This window comes from Neoarius graeffei, chromosome 3 (assembly GCF_027579695.1).
Source record: "Neoarius graeffei isolate fNeoGra1 chromosome 3, fNeoGra1.pri, whole genome shotgun sequence".
In the NCBI taxonomy this organism is placed as follows: domain Eukaryota; kingdom Metazoa; phylum Chordata; class Actinopteri; order Siluriformes; family Ariidae; genus Neoarius; species Neoarius graeffei.
In genome coordinates, this window is record NC_083571.1 from 80,833,723 (window position 1) to 80,853,273 (window position 19,551).

At 39.7% G+C, this 19,551-nt stretch overlaps 2 protein-coding genes across 2 annotated transcripts; one reads left to right on the plus strand and one right to left on the minus strand.

Annotated features, from left to right (window-relative positions):
- The first annotated feature begins 355 nt into the window (after positions 1 to 355).
- Positions 356 to 6,987, plus strand: il17a/f3 (interleukin 17a/f3). The gene is made up of 3 exons (XM_060916055.1): positions 356 to 426; positions 649 to 875; positions 5,839 to 6,987. The coding sequence occupies exons 1-3, from the start codon at positions 412 to 414 to the stop codon at positions 6,077 to 6,079; spliced, it is 483 nt and encodes a 160-aa protein (XP_060772038.1). The 5' UTR covers positions 356 to 411; the 3' UTR covers positions 6,080 to 6,987.
- Positions 6,988 to 7,629: 642 nt separating this feature from the next.
- Positions 7,630 to 17,595, minus strand: stmn4 (stathmin-like 4). The gene is made up of 5 exons (XM_060916057.1): positions 17,580 to 17,595; positions 17,308 to 17,403; positions 14,493 to 14,698; positions 14,212 to 14,403; positions 7,630 to 7,689 (listed from the first exon to the last, which is right to left on the minus strand). Exons 1-5 carry the CDS (start codon positions 17,590 to 17,592, stop codon positions 7,630 to 7,632), a joined length of 567 nt encoding a protein of 188 aa, XP_060772040.1. The 5' UTR covers positions 17,593 to 17,595.
- Positions 17,596 to 19,551: the final 1,956 nt, after the last annotated feature.

The window sequence follows — 19,551 nt, forward strand, 5'->3', positions numbered from 1 at the left end:
ACTTAGCACTTGTTCACCAAACTCTTTCACTGAGTTTTTTGTCCACTTTGATATTTTACTCCTAACATTTACCAGCTAACACTTTTAGTGTGTGGGAATGCATTATTATATCTTGGATTAAAAAACACTACACTCAGTAGGAGTATGCTTTAGAAATGAAACTGAATAGAATGTTTACATATCTTTTAAAACATCTCTTTTAAGTTGCTCCTTTGCATGGCCTCAGACTGGAACATATTCAACCACTCATTGACGTTTAAAAGAAAAAAGTGTGTCAAGGGAAGGAAATACAACACAACACGTACAGCTATATAAAGATGGGGAATTCACATATCATCATTACTCGCTGAATGGACCAGTTCCACTCTGAGAACGGACTACAATACTGACAACACGCCTGTTTGGCTCAAGATGCACATCTCAGTGGTTAGTGATCATACCTATTTTTTTCCTGTAATTTTTGACAACAATTTAAAACACTGACAGTATCGTTGCTGTAAAACACTGCTGTTGAACATGTTGAGCCTGACACGAGAACAGTGTGTGTAGAAATATTGATTGATATACATACATAGACTGTTTAACAAACATTAGAAGACTTTTTTTTTTTTTACTAAATTAAACCTGATCTCCTCTCCTGTCTCCAAGCTTTTCAAGGTCATACTGCTGTTGGAGTTGGGTGTACTGTTGCTCGAAGCAGGTAATTCTCCCGCAGGACGCAGAGGAAAGAAGGAACGGAAAAGGGCTGTAGCTAATGGGGGCTCCCAAAGAAAAGCCAGAAAACTGTGGCTGAGTTTTGATTCTGCAGTAGAAAACCTACCAGATACCAGATACCAAATATCTCCAAGTCAGTCAACATCTCCATGGATGTATGAGTAAGTCTGTTTAAAAATTTGCACGTCGTTTAATATACATACAGTGAGGGGAAATAAGTGTTCAGACACTTTTGTTTTTAGTATTAAATATACTTCCCGTGCATACTGTGTACCCATTTCAAATTCACACACAAAGTGTTTAAATTTTTTTTTTTAAATTTTTTAACTTTCTACACAACAAAATGTATGTATTAACCCTTTCACCACTGCATAACTTCATACACAGTGGTTTCCCTACTACAATGAGACCGGAAGCAGTCTGCAGTGGTGAAAGAGTTAATAAGCTTAAACAAAGATATGTTAAAAAAAAAAAAAAAAAAAGGAATTGATCGTAAAAAAAAAGGCATTCAGACACCACAAATGTCCAAAATTAGTATTTTGTTGCAAAGCTGTTGTTTGCAATTAGATCATCAAGATGTTTACAATAAAGATGTACACTGCTAATATAAATAGCATCTTAACAAGAGAAAATAACTTGAATATACTCAAATGTAACTAGTATTTCTTGTTATAAGATTAAAATATAACACATAAGATTGCTTACAATATTTCTAGACATTTTGCTTTAATAATTTCAAGCTTGAAAGAGTCTTGTTTTATTGTAAGTTTGCTTAATCTAAGCATTTATTTATAGAAAAAGACAATTATCTGCCAATAAGAATAAAACATTAGTAAAAAAAAAAGTCTAGAAACTGGTTTAATGTCATTTGGTTTATTGTAATCTTAAAATAGGAACTACAAGGTAAATTTGGTTATATTCAAGATATTTTATCTTGCTTAGATGATGTTTTATTTACAGTGTAATTCACTTTTTGCAGCATTGTGGTTCAGTCCTGGCCCATTCCTCAAAGTTCTCTTTGATGGACTCGCAATTTCAAAATCCTCCATAAGCTTTCGTGAGATTCAGATTACATCACAAAATTCACATCACATTCCATGCAACACCTTGAGTTATATTGTCAAGTCAAGTTTATTTTTATAGCGCTTTTAACAATAGACATTGTCGCAAAGCAGCTTTACAGAATTTGAGTGACTTTAAACATGAGCAAATTTTATCTCTAGTTTATCCCCTATGAGCAAGCCTGTGGCGACGGTAGCAAGGAAAAACTCCTTCAGACTACATGAGGAAGAAACCTTGAGAGGAACCAGAATCAAAAGGGAACCCATCATCATATTGGTTGTATGTTTGGGATCGTTGTCTTGCTGAAACACCCAGCATTACCCCAGATTCAGTTTCTTGGACAATGAGATTCAATGATGTGTAACGCCCCAGTACCCATTGTAGAAAAGCAGCCCCATATCATGATGCTCCCACTACCGCGCTTCACTGCAAGTGTGTTGTTCTTGGGGTCATACGCATAACCTTTGCTAAAGTTTTCTTTTTTGTTTCATCTAAAGACAGTATTGTTCCAAAAGAGCACCTCTGTGCTTGTTTGTTTAGAAGTTTTGGGTGAGGTGTAGGAATAGAGAACATTGTTGTGAAGTTTATTCTTTCTTATCATTAATCTGAGACCACGTTGTGAAATCTGTATGGCGCACCTATTTCCTGAACTTTCTACCTGCGTATTACTGAAAAATTATACTGACAGGGATGTTTAAGGTCTTAATACTATGGCTCTGTAATTTTTTTCTTTAATAATATTCTGAGAACTTTGGGAAGCTCCTTCATTACAACTGCTACTTGTTGCATGAAATCATCCCACTCAATGGCAATGTCTTTTATAATGACACATTTGCACAAGAACAGTTTTATATAATTTCTATTGCATACCTCAAATTTACATTCTTCACGTTCCTAACTACATCCAGTTGAGTGCAAAAGTTTACACCCACTTTGTTTAGCAAATTGTACCTCTATTTTCAGTTTATCTACAACATTCACTACGTTTTTATACACAAAATATTCCGTTTTCTGCCCTTATTCCAAAAAAGACAATATTCTTACTAAGCTGTTTACATGGCTAATGAAAATGAAAATGAATATTCCACAAATATTCCCCTTTACATGCAGCTGCATCTCTAGTAGCCTTGGAAACTGTTGTCAATGCATAGAGCAGGCAAGAGGCCATTTGTCGCAAACTGCCATAAAAACCTCACTTGAGATACATATTCCAAATGTGCTATACACGTATCTAAGGAACGTTCCTAAAACCTGAATCATATCAGCATATCCCACATACCTTAATCGAAAAATGCTAAATTTGGAATAAGGCCAAATTTGGAATATCCAAACGGAATATGATGTTTACATGAAATATTGATGTGAAATATTAGTGTACATGCAAACATAATGAAGTCAAATTCAGCAAATGACTTGATTAGAACGCTCAATTGTTTGCATTCTTATTGAAGTGAATCTATTGCACTGAGCCCCCTGAAGCTTTTTAATAACTTAAAACAAACAATACAATTTTAAATGAGTTTTATATAAGGCATTAAATCTTAAGACAAATGTAACCCCCCTAGTTTGCTGTTACGAGTCAGTGGTGCAGTGTTTGCAGTTACGCATGTCATTGTGGTTCGACGAACTCTGATTATCCAGGGGCTGTGGAAAAGAATCACCTTTTGTTTGCGTGTGTACTCAAGCAAGAACGTTTCACGTCATCTAGTGATGTATAATACAGAATGCACAATGAATACTGCTGTCATATAGCAATCTTGTCTTATAGCTTGTGCTTGTTCCAAATTACAAAGAACCCTTGCAGTTATCCATGATCCATAGAACGATAATGTCCTATCCTCAGGGGATTAATGTCATTTTCCCATTTTACATATTTGGAGAAGCTATAAAAGTCCCTGCTACACCGTACACATCCTATTTCCCTTTCTTGTTGTGTAGTAGTTGAGGAACTGGATTCAAAAACACTCAGTATATTGCTGTCAGGGTGCTCCGGTTTCCCCCACAGTCCAAAGACATGCAGGTTAAGTTAACTGGTGACTCTAATGCCGCTTTTCCACTACCAACGCGGCTGAGTTGGGCTGAGCCGTACCGTGCTGAGTTGGGCTGAGTCGAGCTGAGTGGGGCTGTTGGGGTTGCATTTCGACTACAACCGCGCTGAACCGTGGTGGCTGGAAGTGGGTGGACACATTGGGTGGAGTTAGCGAAAGTGGGTGGACGTCACGTGATGTCGTTAGGCGGCGCAAACAGTGACATCAGTGATCTTTTAAGCAGTAGTCTCACGACCTGGATAGTAAACAATAAACATGGAGGACATGGAGTCGTTAGTGTTGCTGGTCTTGGTGCTGTGGCTTGTTGTTGGTGACAACGCCAACAGATACTGGCAAGAGCGTACAGATGAGGCGAGGCACATAAGGCTTCATAATTCTCGTAATTCATAATTCTTCTTCTTCCAGGTTTACGGTGTTTACAGATCCCAGCGTGCTCGCGGGGCGTGTGTAGGCATGTGAGGACACTCCTCCTCACCAATCAGTGCACAGGGGAGTGTCTCCTCACGCCCCTAGCCCCACTCAGCTCAGTTTGGCTCGCTTCAGCCCCACTCCAAAACCGTGCGAGTTTTGGGTGCTGAGTAGGGCTGAAGCGAGCTGAGTCGTGCTGCTCTGAGGTAGTCGAAACATGAGCCGTGTCGGGCTGAAGTGAGCTGAAGTGAGCTGAAAAAGGGTAGTGGAAAAGGGCCATTAATTGACCGTAGGTGTGAATGTGAGTGTGAATGGTTGTCTGTGTCTATGTGTCAGCCCTGTGATGACCTGGTGACTTGTCCAGGGTGTACCCCGCCTTTCGCCCGTAGTCAGCTGGGATAGGCTCCAGCTTGGATAAAGCAGCTAGAGATAATGAGATGAGATGTGATATTGCTGTCATTCTTTGATTTTTTTCTTTCTTATTATAAGATTAATACTGTATAAATATTTGTAAGATTGTTCGTCCTGTTTTTAGAAGCTTTAAATTTTCTTCTTCTATTGGCATATGATTTTGCTTATTTCTAGAAATAAATGCTTAAAATAATAATAATAATAATAATAATAAACCAATCAGCCATAACATTATGACCCTTGACAGGTGAAGTGAATAACATTGATTATCTCATTACAATGGCACCTGTCAAGGGGTGGGATATATTAGACAGCAAGAGAACAATCAGTTCTTGAAGTTGATGTGTTGAAAGCAGGAAAAATGGGCAAGCGTAAGGATCTGAACGACTTTGACAAGGGCCAAATTGTGATGGCTAGATGACTGGGTCTGAGCATCTCCAAAATGGCACATCTTGTGGGGTGTTCCTGGTATTCACTGGTTAGTACCGAACAAAAGTGGTCCAAGGAAAGACAACCAGTGAACCGGTGACAGGGTCGTGGGTGTCGAAGGCTCATTGATTCTCATGGGGCATGAAGCCATATGGCATAGGCCATATGGTCCAATTTCACAGAAGAGCTATTGCAGCACAAACTGCCGAAAACATTAATGCTGACACATTTCTGTTTTAGCCAGCATTAACTTTTAAAGCAGTTTGTGCTACAGTAGCTCTTCTATCATTCAGATCCTTACGCTAACCCATTTTTCCTGCTTCCAACACATCAACTTCAAGAACTGACTGTTCTCTTGTTGCCTAATATATCCCACCCCTTGACAGGTGCCATTATCTCATTATAATCAATGTTATTCACTTTATCTGTCAGTGTTTTTAATTTTATATCTGATCAGTGTATTCTGCCAATAGAAACTATTTCAAGCTTGAAATGTGTAAAGGTTTAATAATGTTAGATATAGTTTATTTATAATCTTATAGGAAATACTAGAGACATATAGTATGACTACATTCTAGATGTTCTTATTTGCTAGATGTCATTTTTGCAGTGTGTAGTTGCTGTCTTGTAGTAATCAGGCTTTACATAAAGTTATCCAGTTCTTTCAAAACAGTATCATAACCATGAAACATTGCACAATAGTCAAGAAAATAATTTTTTTGGGTTGATGAAAATTAACATCTTTGAGTGTCCCGCCTCATCTCAGGGTGTCTTACGACGAATCCCGTATTCCGAGTCGCATCTTCGAGGCAAAGTGTGAGAGAGTGGGCTGCCTGAACAAAGATGGAAGTGAAGACGTTGGTCTGGAATCGAAACCCATTTTCTACCAAATCCTGGTGCTCAGAAGAGTAAAGGGCAAAAAGAAGAACTATTCCTTCAGGCTGGAGAAATATACCACTAGTGTGGGCTGCACATGTGTTTCACCTAACGTTATTTCTCACATGTAGTGCTGTAGTGCTATATTTGACTGAAAAAAAAACCAAACAAAACAAAACTGTGCATACAGCTTCACAGCCATTTATATTGACTACGCAGTCATATTATTGCTTTCTTTGTTCTTGCTCTCTTTTTTAGCTTTTTAGGAAACTAGAAAACAAAGGGCTTGACATGAACATTTGAGGAACATTCTTTTGTCTCCTCAACTCTTTGCTGTTTTTAGTTCTGAGACTCAGTTATCAATAAAGGACCAACAAAAAGACAAAGCACAAATTATTTGTTTAATAAAGAGGTGTTTTTACTGACCATCATGCCAAATCGGAAAGGATCATCTTTTATGACAACCACAAAAAAAAGCAATTGGGGTTTCCTGAACAGTACATATCAATGCTCATCACTGCACATATTGCCATTTTGTTAAGTCACTGAACATCTAACGCCTTTAGCGTAACTTTCGTTAACAGGTGGCATGACAACATTATTAAAAAAACAAAAACAAAAAAACCCCACACAACAGAGAACACATGCCATAAATAAATAAATGCATTCCCAGCTAATCCTAAAACAGCTTCTCTGATTGCTGCTTCATTAAAATATAACTTAATTTGTTTTCTCGTTACTGTACGTCCCTGCTCTGCGTTCTTGACATGTTGTGATCTCTCCTCTTAGTGATCATTTGAGCATGATACAAACAAAAGTCTTTCAGCTTATACTGTATGTGCCTTTGAATTGTGCTTAAGTATTTAGTAAGGAATATCATTCTGAAAAGTCTAAACAATTATGAGCTTGTTTTTTTCTTTAAATTAAATCTCATGAAAATGCAATATCATGAATATACTGTGATACTGTTTAGGGATCAAATACAATGTGAATAAAGTCCTTTATGAATTCATTTTATTGAGAAGCCACATGTGCCTCTATTATAAATAAATGCTAAGTAAATAAACATGCATATCTTGTACTTTGTGAGATGGTATACTGTACATTTAAGAAAAATCTATTTTTTTTTAAAACGTGTATAGACATTTATGAAGTACAATATCTGGTTGTCTTGTCCCCCAAGTACTGATCTTAAGCTTCAGTGTACTGTAAGTCTGCATTGTCTGCATTATTTATTAGTTATTTCTTAATTCTCTCTTATCTTCTAATCTTATATATATATATATATATATATATATATATATATATATATATATATATATATATATATATATATATATATATACGGTATTTTGTTACTAAGTACATGTAGTGTGCAATGACAGTAAAGTTGTATCTATCATCACCTCAGGATGTACAAATGATTGTTTTTCTAAAAGGTTATAAAATGATACCTGCCACCTGAAATTTTGACACTAGAACTTCGGTGCATCTTGCATTGTTTTGACATTTTATACCGCATGAGGGGAAAAAAAAAGCTTTGTTGTGTTTTAAATTTCCATTAGCAATGTCCACTACTTGCCTCCATTACTTTAATGAGAAGTGATGTCTTCTTTTATTGATTTCCGTCTCATCCTATTTTTTTAACCATCCCAAATACAGTCCGCTTTCACTCATCACTTTATCGGCATGCTTCCTCCTTCAGCTCTTTATTCTTCCTCACCTCTTCTGCATGCTTGTCCTAAAAGCATGACAAACAGTCCACATTAGAGCAATTAAGTGCAGCTTCAATATCAGGCTCCCAAACCCCTCATATTCAAGAAAAAGAACATTTCTACAGTAGGTATTAAAACAGCAATTGTTATCTCAGAAAGTGAGGACATAATTACATGCATTCATTTTGACATGAAAAGCAAAAATGACTAAAAAGTTCTCTGCCAGTCACAGATGTGGCATCACACATGCCACTATTATTGGCCCCTCTGGAAATTATAGTGAACACAATGTAACTGAAGCATGTTTCCCATTTAAATTGTACAACCCTGATTCCAAAAAAGTTGGGACGCTGTGTAAACTGTAAATAAAAACAGAATGTGAAAATTGGCAAATCACGGAAATCTTATATTTCATTGAAAATAGTACAAAGGCAACATATCAAATGTTGAAACTGAGAAATTTTATTGTTTTTTGAAAAATACATGCTCATTTTGAATTTGATGGCAGCAACACGTTTCAAAAAAGTTGGGACAGGGACATGTTTACCGCTGTGTTGCATCACCTCTACTTTTAACAACACACTGTAAATGTTTGGGAACTGAGGAGTAGCTGTAGTTTTGAAAGAGAAATGTTGTCCCATTTTTGCCTGATATACAATTTCAGTTGCTCAACAGTTCAGGGTCTCATTTGTCATGTTTTGTGCTTCATAATACGCCAAATATTTTAAATGGGAGATAGGTCTGGACTGCAGGCAGGCCAGTTTAGCACCTGGACTCTTTTACTATGGTGCCATGCAGTTTTAATATGTGCAGAAAGCAGTTTGGCATTGTCTTGCTGAAAGAAGGAAGGCCTTTGCTGAAAAAGATGGCAGCATATTGCACTGAAACGTGTATATATCATTCAGCATTAATGATACCTTCCCAGATGTACAAGCTCCCCATGCCATGTGCACTAATGTCCCCTCATACCATCACAGATGCTAGCATTTGAACTGTGCGCTGATAAGAAGCCAGATGGTCCCTCTCCTCTTTAGACTGGAGGACATGGTGTCTATGATTTCTAAAAAGAATTTCTACTTTTGATTCGTCAGACCTTGGGACAATTTTTCAGTTTGCCTCAGTCCATTGTAAAAGAGCTTGGGCCCAGAGAAGGTGGCTGTGTTTCTGGATATTGTTTATATTTGGTTTTAACTTGCATTTGTAGATGCAGTAATAAACTGTTTTCACAGACGATGGTTTTCTGAAGTGTTCCTGAGCCCATACAGTGATTTCCACTACAGACACGTGTCTGCTTGTAATGCAGTGTCGCCTGAGGGCCTGAAGATCACAGGCATCCAATGTCAATTTTCAGCCTTGTCTCTTGTGTACAGAGATTTCTCCAGATTCTCTGAATCTTTTAATGATATTATGTACCATAGATGATGTGATCCCCAAATTCTTTGCAATTTTACATTGAGGAACGTTATTCTTAAATTGTTGCACTGTTTGCCCACGCAGTCTTTCACAGAGCCGTGAACCCCTCCTCATCTTCACTCCGCCTCTGTGGGATGCTCTTTTTATACCCCATCATGTTATTGACCTGTTGCCAATTAAACAAATTAGTTTTTTATAGCAATACACATTTTTTCAGTCTTTTGTTGCCCTGTCCCAACTTTTCTGAAACGTGTTGATTAGATTAGATTAGATTAGATTAGATTAGATTAGATTAGATTCATTTTATTCATCCCACATCGGGGAAATTCACGTGATACAGTAGCAAGAAAATGTCAAACAGATAACAAATAAAACTGAAATAAAAATTAGACAAATTTGCTGACATCAAATTCAAAATGAATATATATTTTTCAGAAAGAACAATAAAATCTCTCAGTTTCAACATTTGATATATTGTCTTTGTACTATTTGCAATGAAATATAGGGTTTCCATGATTTGCAAATCTTCACATTCTGTTTTTATTCATATTTTACATACACAGTAAATTTGCCAGTGTAAAATATGCAGTGTCAAAGTATTTTAATTCTTTCGGAGTTCTTCCAACAATGGACAGAGCAAAATTGAACAAGATAACTTCCAGTGTTGGTGAAAATATTTGGAGTTAACAGAGGTTTTACACTGTCAGTGTCACATATCTCATCTCATTATCTCTAGCCGCTTTATCCTTCTACAGGGTCGCAGGCAAGCTGAAGCCCATCCCAGCTGACTACGGGTGAAAGGCGGGGTACACCCTGGACAAGTCACCAGGTCATCACAGGGCTGACACATAGACACAGACAACCATTCACACTCACATTCACACCTACGGTCAATTTAGAGTCACCAGTTAACCTAACCTGCATGTCTTTGGACTGTGGGGGAAACCGGAGCACCCAGAGGAAACCCACGCGGACACCGGGAGAACATGCAAACTCCGCACAGAAAGGCCCTCGCCAGCCATGGGGCTCGAACCTGGACCTTCTTGCTGTGAGGCAACAGCGCTAACCACTACACCACCGTGCCACCCCATAAATTGACTCTCTCAGAGTTAATTCTATACCGATTAGAGCACAATACCTTCCAGTGTAAAAAAAAAAAATTACTCTGAAAAGCCCTGCCCACCAACTTCCCCGGTCAAACTGACAACGTCAACTCTGGCATCGCCATCTTCCTCGCATTGAAAAATTGTGGTAAGTTTTTCCAAATAAACTATTAGTTGTTGTTTTTTCATTCAAGCAGAATCTGTGTGTAAGAATAAAGGTACGTCGTCATTTAGCATACCTGTCAATGTTGGGTACGTGTCTTCAAATACCGAATTTCAAATGGCTAACCCTAACCCTACCATCATGTTAATCAAAACCAGAATCTACAATACACAGAAATATGCCAAGATAAATGAGCCAAGCCTCGAGGAATTCTTAAATTCTGGTAAGCCACAGTCAGTATGACAGTGTCAGTTACACACCGTTGTTAAAACTAAAGGAACTAAGAGTGTTGGTGTGTTCATCGTTTTTTTAAAGTGAAAATAATCGTTGCCTTCACCTTTTTGGCAAGCTACCCTATGGGCATGTTTAGGGGTCAGCAATTAAGATCTGAGTTTTGTGGTTGGTTTAGTTGAGTTGTATTTACAGTTGTACACCATTGAAAGATTCAATGCCTGGCAGCATCAGTGCATTAGTAGCACGTTAGCACCTCAGACCATGCTACTAATGCACTGATGTGTTTTTGGAGAATGGCCTTGATTAATCTTGAGCATTTTGTATGGATTGAAATCTTGTTTGGTTTTTTTTGGTCATAGCTTTCTTGAAGTTCTCAGTTCCACCAGTCAGTGAAGGTGTCAAGGTTTTTGATGAAACAGGAACTGAGGTGGATGTGGAGGTCTTCTCTGACATAGCGCAGCAGCCCAACACTGGCATACTTACCATCAAATTTGATGACTGTATAATCACTCTTTATTGATTCTATTTAAGTCACTATAATCAATGGAATGTACTGATAAATCGCTTTTATACCAAGAGATTTTCTCCATCGAATAAATTGAATAAATTAGTATTAAGTTATGGATATAATTGTGTTTGTGTTTTTTTTCTCCCCCCTGCAAACATATTAAGTTTTGTGTCATAGCTCTACATGGTGAGCCATAACACTGGGACTACACAAGTAGATCATGTGTAACACTGGTAGGAGTCAGTTAAAAATCAACACTCTTTGGAGAAATTTCTTAATCAACATGTAGTGTTAAATAGGTTTAACACTGGAAAAGTTATTTCTTAACACTTAACTCTTCAGTGTTGAATGTGAATAACACTATGGGTGTTACTTCTCACATAGTGTAAAACTTGATTGACACTTCTTAGTGTAATGTAAAATATTAACTCTTACCAGAGTAAAATTGACTCTGGAAATTTAACTCTATGTTCAGTGTACATTTTACACTCTGTAGATAGGGACCATATGTTCACTGAAGTAGTGTTGAAATTAACTTCTTAAGTGTTATATTAACACTGGCGATTTTACTGTGGGCGGCACGGTGGTGTAGTGGTTAGCGGTGTTGCCTCACAGCAAGAAGGTCCGGGTTCGAGCCCCGTGGCTGGCGAGGGCCTTTCTGTGCGGAGTTTGCATGTTCTCCCCATGTCCGCGTGGGTTTCCTCCGGGTGCTCCGGTTTCCCCCACAGTCCAAAGACATGCAGGTTAGGTTAACTGGTGACTCTACATTGACCGTGAGTGTGAATGTTTGTCTGTGTCTATGTGTCAGCCCTGTGATGACCTGGCGACTTGTCCAGGGTGTACCCCGCCTTTCACCCATAGTCAGCTGGGATAGGCTCCAGCTTGCCTGCGACCCTGTAGAAGGATAAAGCGGCTAGAGATAATGAGATGAGATTTTACTGTGTAGTCTCCCAATTTTTTTGGAATTAGGGTTGTACATTTTTTAGTTGACTGGAGTGTGTAGGAACTTTCAAGCTGTATTCCCTGACTTCCTGATTAACTGGGGTACAAATATGAGGTGACACAGAAGCCAAATTCCCCTCAATATCAACATGGGAAACATAAGAGAACACATAAGATGAGTGTGTTGTCCTTCATAAGTCAGGGAATTGTTAAATAAAAAAAAAAATAGCTACTCACCTGAAAATGTCCATTTTTTACTATTAGGGCAATAATAAAAAAGGGGACACCAACTGGAACTGTTACAAACTTGCCTGGAAGAGGACCCAAGTTTATTTTGACCCCATATACAATGAGGTGGAGGGTAAGAGAGGCAACAAAAAAATCCCCAAGGATCACTGTTGGTGAATTACAAGAAAAAGTAAAATCTTGGGATTTCCAAATCTCCAAAACCACTATCAGACGCCACCTCCATACCAAGAGATTATTTGGAAGGTTTGCCAGAAAAAAGCCTTTTCTATCAGTTAACCACAAATGTAAGCACTTGAAGTTTGCAAAATGCTGTGACAACTGTGACTGGAACTGTGTTCTATGGTGTAACAAAAATGGAGCTTTGTCAATAAACACCCAAGGTGGGTTTGGTGTAAAAAGGAGGATAGCTATAATGAAAAGAACCCGATCCCAACTGTAAAATATGGTGGAGGTTCTGTGTTGTTTTGGGGCTGTGTTTCCTCCAAAGGCCCTGGAAACCTTGTTAGGGTTCATGGCATCATGGACTCCATGAAATAGCAGGACATTTTAAATCAAAATCTGGCTGCTTCTGCCAGAAAACTAAACCTGGCTCATCACTGGATCTTCCAGCGGGACAATGATCTGAAGCATTTGTCTAAATCAACGCAAAAATGGTTATCTGAGCATAGAATCAAGCTTCTGCCCTGGCCATCTCAGTTCCCTGACCTGAACCCCATTGAAAACCTGTGGGGTGAGCTGAAGAGGAGCGAGCACAAGAGATGGCCGAGGACCCTGGATGATCTGGAGAGATTGTGTAGAGGTCTCAGATGCCCTGCTCTGTCTTTCCAACCTTATAAAATGTTATAGGAGAAACTTAGTGCTGCTTTACTGGCAAAGGGAGGCTGTACAAAGTACAGGGGTGCCAACAATAATGGCACATGTTTTTGTTGAAAATAATTATTTCTTGATGAGGGATTTGTTTTTCTCTGAATAAATTTATTTCAATTAAAAGTTGGATTTTTCTAATTTTTTTCAGTGTGAGATGAAGTGACTTCACCAAAAGGTGGATTTTTTTCTAACCCTTTTTTACTACTATTTACAAGGGGTGCCAGCATAAAGGGATCTGTATTTGGTATAAAAAGATCTTTGCGGTATGAAGTGTTTTATTTTAAACTAGCCCAATCTGGCAACCCTGCCAGTAACTGTCCTGGCCTGAGTTTCCCAAAAGCATCGTAGCACAAAGATCATTGTTAAATGGTAGCGCAAGCAGCACAATGAATGCTGTCTCTCTCCTAGTTAAGATGCTCTTAGTGTTAAGAGGCTTTTGGGAAACCCACTCCTGTTCACTCCACCTGTTCCACTGAAAATGTTGATAGAGCATGGGGCAAGAAAAATCCTGTCCTTATGGCTATCATCACTTGTTGCAGTTCCCATTTTGACCACGAGGTGCAATAACAACTATGGAGGCTAAGGGTAGAGATTGCACTCTACCCTTAGCTTCCATAGTTATTATGCACAACACGTTCTTATGCACATGACGGCTATCCTCAGAGTTGTGAATGAAGTCTTTATGAATGACAGATATAAATGGTGGGGCTCTGTACCACCTGACCTTATAGACAAGCCACCACTGGACTCCACAGTGACAGCTTAGTGGTACCGTGATAGAAACGCACAATCTTCCAAACTTTCAGTAGTCTAGAGCCCAAACCCAATCCTAACTGAACCATCATTGACCTTGAGTGTATAATTGTCTAAGATTTTTTAGTTCTTAGGATTATCCATCCTGAAAAAGAAGTGGCTATGAATTTTATGGTGCATTATGCGTAATAATATAGTGCACTGTCCAGAGAATATAAGCATTTGGAAAGCACTATAAAATGGCCACACCACAAATAGTGCACTATATGGTGAATATGGAATGAATCCAGACACAACAGTTTCCTTCACACAATACCTTTTCCTGAAGTCTCTCCAGCATGGCAGCCAGCAGGGCCTCACGGTTCTCTTTGTTGGTCTCCATCTTCTGTTCCAGCTTCTCCTTTGCGTTCTTGATGAAGTTGTTGTTCTCCTCGAAGGCCTTCTGGATGACCTCCCTCTCGTGCTCTCGCTTCTCAGCCAGGTGCTTCAGCAGCTCTGCCTCCTGGAACTGAGTGAAGGCTTATGCGTGTTAGTATTTTATTCTCTGGAGATCATTACACAATATGCGCGAGACAAAGAGAGAGAGAGAGTTCTCACCTTCCGTCTCTCCTCAGCAGCTTCCAGCTTCTTCTGGATCTCCTCCAGTGAGGGGTCCTTGCGGTGTGGCATGGAGGCATTCAGCTCGGGCACACCGTCAAACGAAGGGGGCTTCAGGATCACTTCAAATGCCTGGCCTGATGCACGCTTGTTCAGCTCGATCACTTCTACATCCTTGATCTCACACCAGTTCAGGTCCACTGCATCTACCAGAGAATGATTCATATCTCATTTGTTATTACCTCTGCCAAGGAGGTTATGTTTTCGGTAGCGTTGGTTTGTTTGTTTGTTCGTTGGTTTGCCTTTAGCAACATTATGGAAAAAGTAATGAACGGATTGCTCTGAAATTTTTTCCAGAGGTGTGACTGGGCACAAGTAACAATCCATTAAATTTTGGCAGTGATCCAGATCACCTTCTGGATCCCAGATTTTTTTAAAGGATTAATTTTTTCCCCATTGGGAATGGGCATGCGACAGAAAAACAGATTTTTCCTTCTGTAGGCCAAACCGTAAGGTGTAAAGTCATGAAACTTGGTACATTGATAGAGGAGTGGACCCTGATTGATTTCATCAAGTTTCATGTTGGTATGTCTCACGCTTTAGTGCCACCAACTGATCACAATCTTACATGCGTTCATGCACGTAACTTTTGATCCGTATGTCTGATTTTCATAAGTCTGGTGCCGTTGGAATCCTTGGAGCTAGACGATTCCAACGCACCATATGACGTCATTCTCCGCCTAATTAGATTTTTCGCCATTTTGAATTTTGTCCAAAGTGAAGGTAGAGTGACCCTGGCCGCATGTTTTGTCCAATCATCACAAAACTTGGTACATATGATCTCCAGTCCATGCCTAATGAATGATATTCGTTTCGCTCTCATACGTCGAAGCATTCGCTCGTGGCAGCCAATCAAAATTGATGGCGAAGCCACCAAACAGGAAGTGAGCTCATATCACGGAAACGCTTAGACGTATCAAGACCATATTTAGTGGCATGACTTTGGACACCATCCAAACTACCCTCATCAAATATGGTGTCATTTGGCCACTAGGGGGCGTCACAATTAGCAAAAATGTATTTTGGCTCAGATCTCAGAAACGGGCGGCACGGTGGTGTAGTGGTTAGCGCTGTCGCCTCACAGCAAGAAGGTCCGGGTTCGAGCCCCGTGGCCAGTGAGGGCCTTTCTGTGTGGAGTTTGCATGTTCTCCCCGTGTCCGCGTGGGTTTCCTCCGGGTGCTCCAGTTTCCCCCACAGTCCAAAGACGTGCAGGTTAGGTTAACTGGTGACTCTAAATTGAGCGTAGGTGTGAATGTGAGTGTGAACGGTTGTCTGTGTCTATGTGTCAGCCCTGTGATGACCTGGTGACTTGTCCAGGGTGTACCCCGCCTTTCGCCCGTAGTCAGCTGAGATAGGCTCCAGCTTGCCTGCGACCCTGTAGAACAGGATAAAGCGGCTAGAGATAATGAGATGAGATCTCAGAAACGCTTTGACAGATCAAGACCATATTTGTTGAGTTGACTTTCGGCACCAGTTCATGTACCCTCATCAAATTTGGTGTCATTTGGCCACTAGGGGGCGCCAAAATGAGCAAAAACGTGTTTTGGGTCAGATCTCTTTACGGATTTAGAATTACATCTAAATTTTCATGTTAGTGATGCTCTGGGATGTCCCTGTCAAGAACCTTGCCAGCCTGTCATCTCCATATGAGAATCCGCCTTGTGTCTTGGCCAAACTTTCGCGTGTTGACACAAAACTTGTCGTGTGGGTGTGCGATCGCCTCTCTTGCCGGGTCGCCATGGCAGCGCACCTGAGCAAGCACACTTTCACATTTTCTCTGGAAATGCATTCTAGTTATTATTATTACCTCTGCCAAGGAGGTTATGTTTTCAGTAGTGTTGGTTTGTTTGTTGGTTTGTCTGTTAGCAACATTACGGAAAAAGTAATGAACAGATTGCTCTGAAAATTTTTCCAGAGGTGTGACTGGGCACAAGTAACAATCCATTAAATTTTGGCGGTGATCCGGATCACCTTCTGGATCCTGGATTTTTTTAAAGGATTCTTGGCGGAGGGGCAGCACGGTGGTGTAGTGGTTAGCGCTGTCGCCTCACAGCAAGAAGGTCCTGGGTTCGAGCCCCGGGGCCGGCGAGGGCCTTTCTGTGTGGAGTTTGCATGTTCTCCCCGTGTCCGTGTGGGTTTCCTCCGGGTGCTCCGGTTTCCCCCACAGTCCAAAGACATGCAGGTTAGGTTAACTGGTGACTCTAAATTGACCATAGGTGTGAATGTGAGTGTGAATGGTTGTCTGTGTCTATGTGTCAGCCCTGTGATGACCTGGCGACTTGTCCAGGGTGTACCCCGCCTTTCGCCCGTAGTCAGCTGGGATAGGCTCCAGCTTGCCTGCGACCCTGCAGAAGGATAAAGCAGCTAGAGATAATGAGATGAGATGAGATTCTTGGCAGAGGTCTGCGCTCTCCTAGCATTACAAATGAGAAGGGGGCAATTGGTTCCCTCAACCCAAATTAAAGTCATGTCAGAGCACAATATCTTTAAAATGGAAAAAAGTCAAACACTACAGGCAGATAAAGAAAAAAAAACCCCTTTAAATCACTACAAAGTAACATACAAAAAATATGCTATTTAGCATTTAAAAGCATGAAGAAGTACACAGTACAAACTGACAGTGAAAAACTAAACAGTTTGTGATTAGTATAAATATAATGAACTGTAACCAAGTATTGAGTAATGGTAAAAATCAGCTAAGTGTTGACGTGCAACACAGGAGGGAGCCATTGCAGCTCTGTGTTCTGCTGTTTACCTTCAGCTTTGTAGGTCGGCTTCTCTGTAATGTCTGCCTTGATGCAAGAGCAGAACAGTGACACTAGAGGGAGCTCCTTCAGTTTGTCTCGATATGCTTAAGGGAAAACAGTCATGTCAATAAAACTTCTAGAAAGTGGTTGCTTCATTTCCTTCACTTCATAGGAAAAACATACAACATGAAATACAACTTGATGTTTTATCAATGTGTGACCATGTGGAGCAAAACTGTAATGAACATGAACTGGAGAATAATGCAGCGAGTTAGCATACCTGCCAGGGTCATACTGCTCGTTTTGTTTCTCCACGTAGCAAGGAGGCTTAATCTGCTTTTTCCACTGAGAGAGAGAGAGAGAGAGAGAGAGAGAGAAGATGATATCATCTTTCTCTTCAGCAAATGCACTTAAGTGTCAAATAACCTTGATGAAAATGTACTGTAAGCACATGAGCAAAACCTCAAAACCTGCTGGCTGTTGATTGTTATTTACACACACACACAGTACTGTGCAAAAGTCTTAGGCACATGTCAAGAAATGCTGTAGACCAAAAATGGCTTAAAAATAATGAAATGAAATGTTTCAATATTAAAAAAATACTATAAACAGCAGTGAGCCATAATAAATGAAACAAAGTCAGTATTTGGTGTGCGACGACCTTTTGCTTAAAAAAAAAAAGTAGTCTGAGGTACAGTGAGTGCAGTTTGATAAGGAACTGAGCTGTAGGTTTTACTGAGCATCTTACAGAAGCAGCCCCAGTTCTTCTGGACACTTTGACTGTCACACTCGCTTCTTCATTTTGCACCAAAACCCAGCAGCCTTCATTATGTTTACTTTTTAATCTGAAAAGTGCTCTCTTATGGAATATGCTGCTCAGATACAAACTTTTTTTCTGTAACATTTAATTTTGTGCTGGAAAACGAACATTTGGACTCTAAAATGTTTTTGTACTGACTGGATAATGTAGAAGTTATAAAATAAAAATCTATAACAAAATTTGTATGAAAAAAGGGTGCCTAAGACTTTTGCACAGTACTGTGTGTGTGTCTATATATATACACACACTATATATATACACACACACACACACACACACACACACACACACACACACACAATACCTCTGACTAATGATATAATGATTATATAATTAAAAATGTTGAACCTTACTAAATTAAGGCTAGTGGGGTTTTTTTTGCGTCCCCTCTCACACACTTTTACTCAATACTATACTCGATATTTCATTTCAAGACGGCTATCAATACGCTAACACCTGAATCAATGAATTGCACTTTCACGCTAAGAGTCAATAAGGAAACAATATTGCTGTTATATACTACTTTGGCCAAAACCCATAGTAACAGTACATCCAAATGTAATCTACTCAAAAACAAACAAACAAACAAACAAACAAACAAACAAACAAACAAACAAACAAACAAACAACTCCCCCCCCCATCTTTCCTAAACCTAAAATTTTATTTCTTTCCTTGTTCCTTTTGTGGTAAAATTGGGATTCCATAAAGCCTCTCCGCCCTGCATAATGGTCCATAAAGATACCCGTCAATATGACTAAATACAGTATTATAACTGTAAACAGAGAATGTAGAATATTCTTTAGTGGCAGAAAATACAGCTGCGTTAAAATGAGTATCTGTAACCATTCTGTACATCCATCCATATATTATCTGTAGCCACTTATCCTGTTCTACAGGGTCAGAGGCAAGTTGGAGCCTATCCCAGCTGACTATGGGTGAGAGGTGGGGGACACCCTGGACAAGTCACCAGGTCATCGCAGGGCTGACACATAGAGACAAACAATCATTCACACTCACATTCACACCTACGGTCAATTTAGAGCCACCAATTAACCTAACCTGCATGCCTTTTGACTGTGGGGGAAACCGGAGCACCCGGAGGGGACCCACGCGGACATGGGGAGAACATTCAAATTCCACACAGAAAGGCCCCTGCTGGCCACTGGGCTTGAACCCAGGACCTTCTTGCTGTGAGGCAACAGTGCTAACCACTACACCACCGCCCTCCATTCTGTACATTTGATTGAAAATCCTTCACCTGAGCAAAATATGTGACTTGGTTAAAAGGGCATGTATCTATATCTGAATATTAAAAATAAATAAATAACTTAACTGAATATTTCACCCAAACAGATGCCTATGCTAAAGCAGTGGCTGTGTACTCCATTGCCCATGAAGCTGAATGTGAGAATGACTGACTACACTGTGATT

What these genes read in the sequence shown, in the direction of transcription:
- il17a/f3 (XM_060916055.1), top strand. An exon ending in ACATCTCCATGGATGTATGA is followed by an intron (nt 876 to 5,838) that starts GTAAGTCTGTTT and finishes GCCTCATCTCAG; the next exon opens with GGTGTCTTACGACGAATCCC.
- stmn4 (XM_060916057.1), bottom strand. An exon ending in GCCGACCTACAAAGCTGAAG is followed by an intron (nt 14,699 to 17,307) that starts GTAAACAGCAGA and finishes ATTCTCTGGTAG; the next exon opens with ATGCAGTGGACCTGAACTGG. An exon ending in CTGCTGAGGAGAGACGGAAG is followed by an intron (nt 14,404 to 14,492) that starts GTGAGAACTCTC and finishes GCCTTCACTCAG; the next exon opens with TTCCAGGAGGCAGAGCTGCT.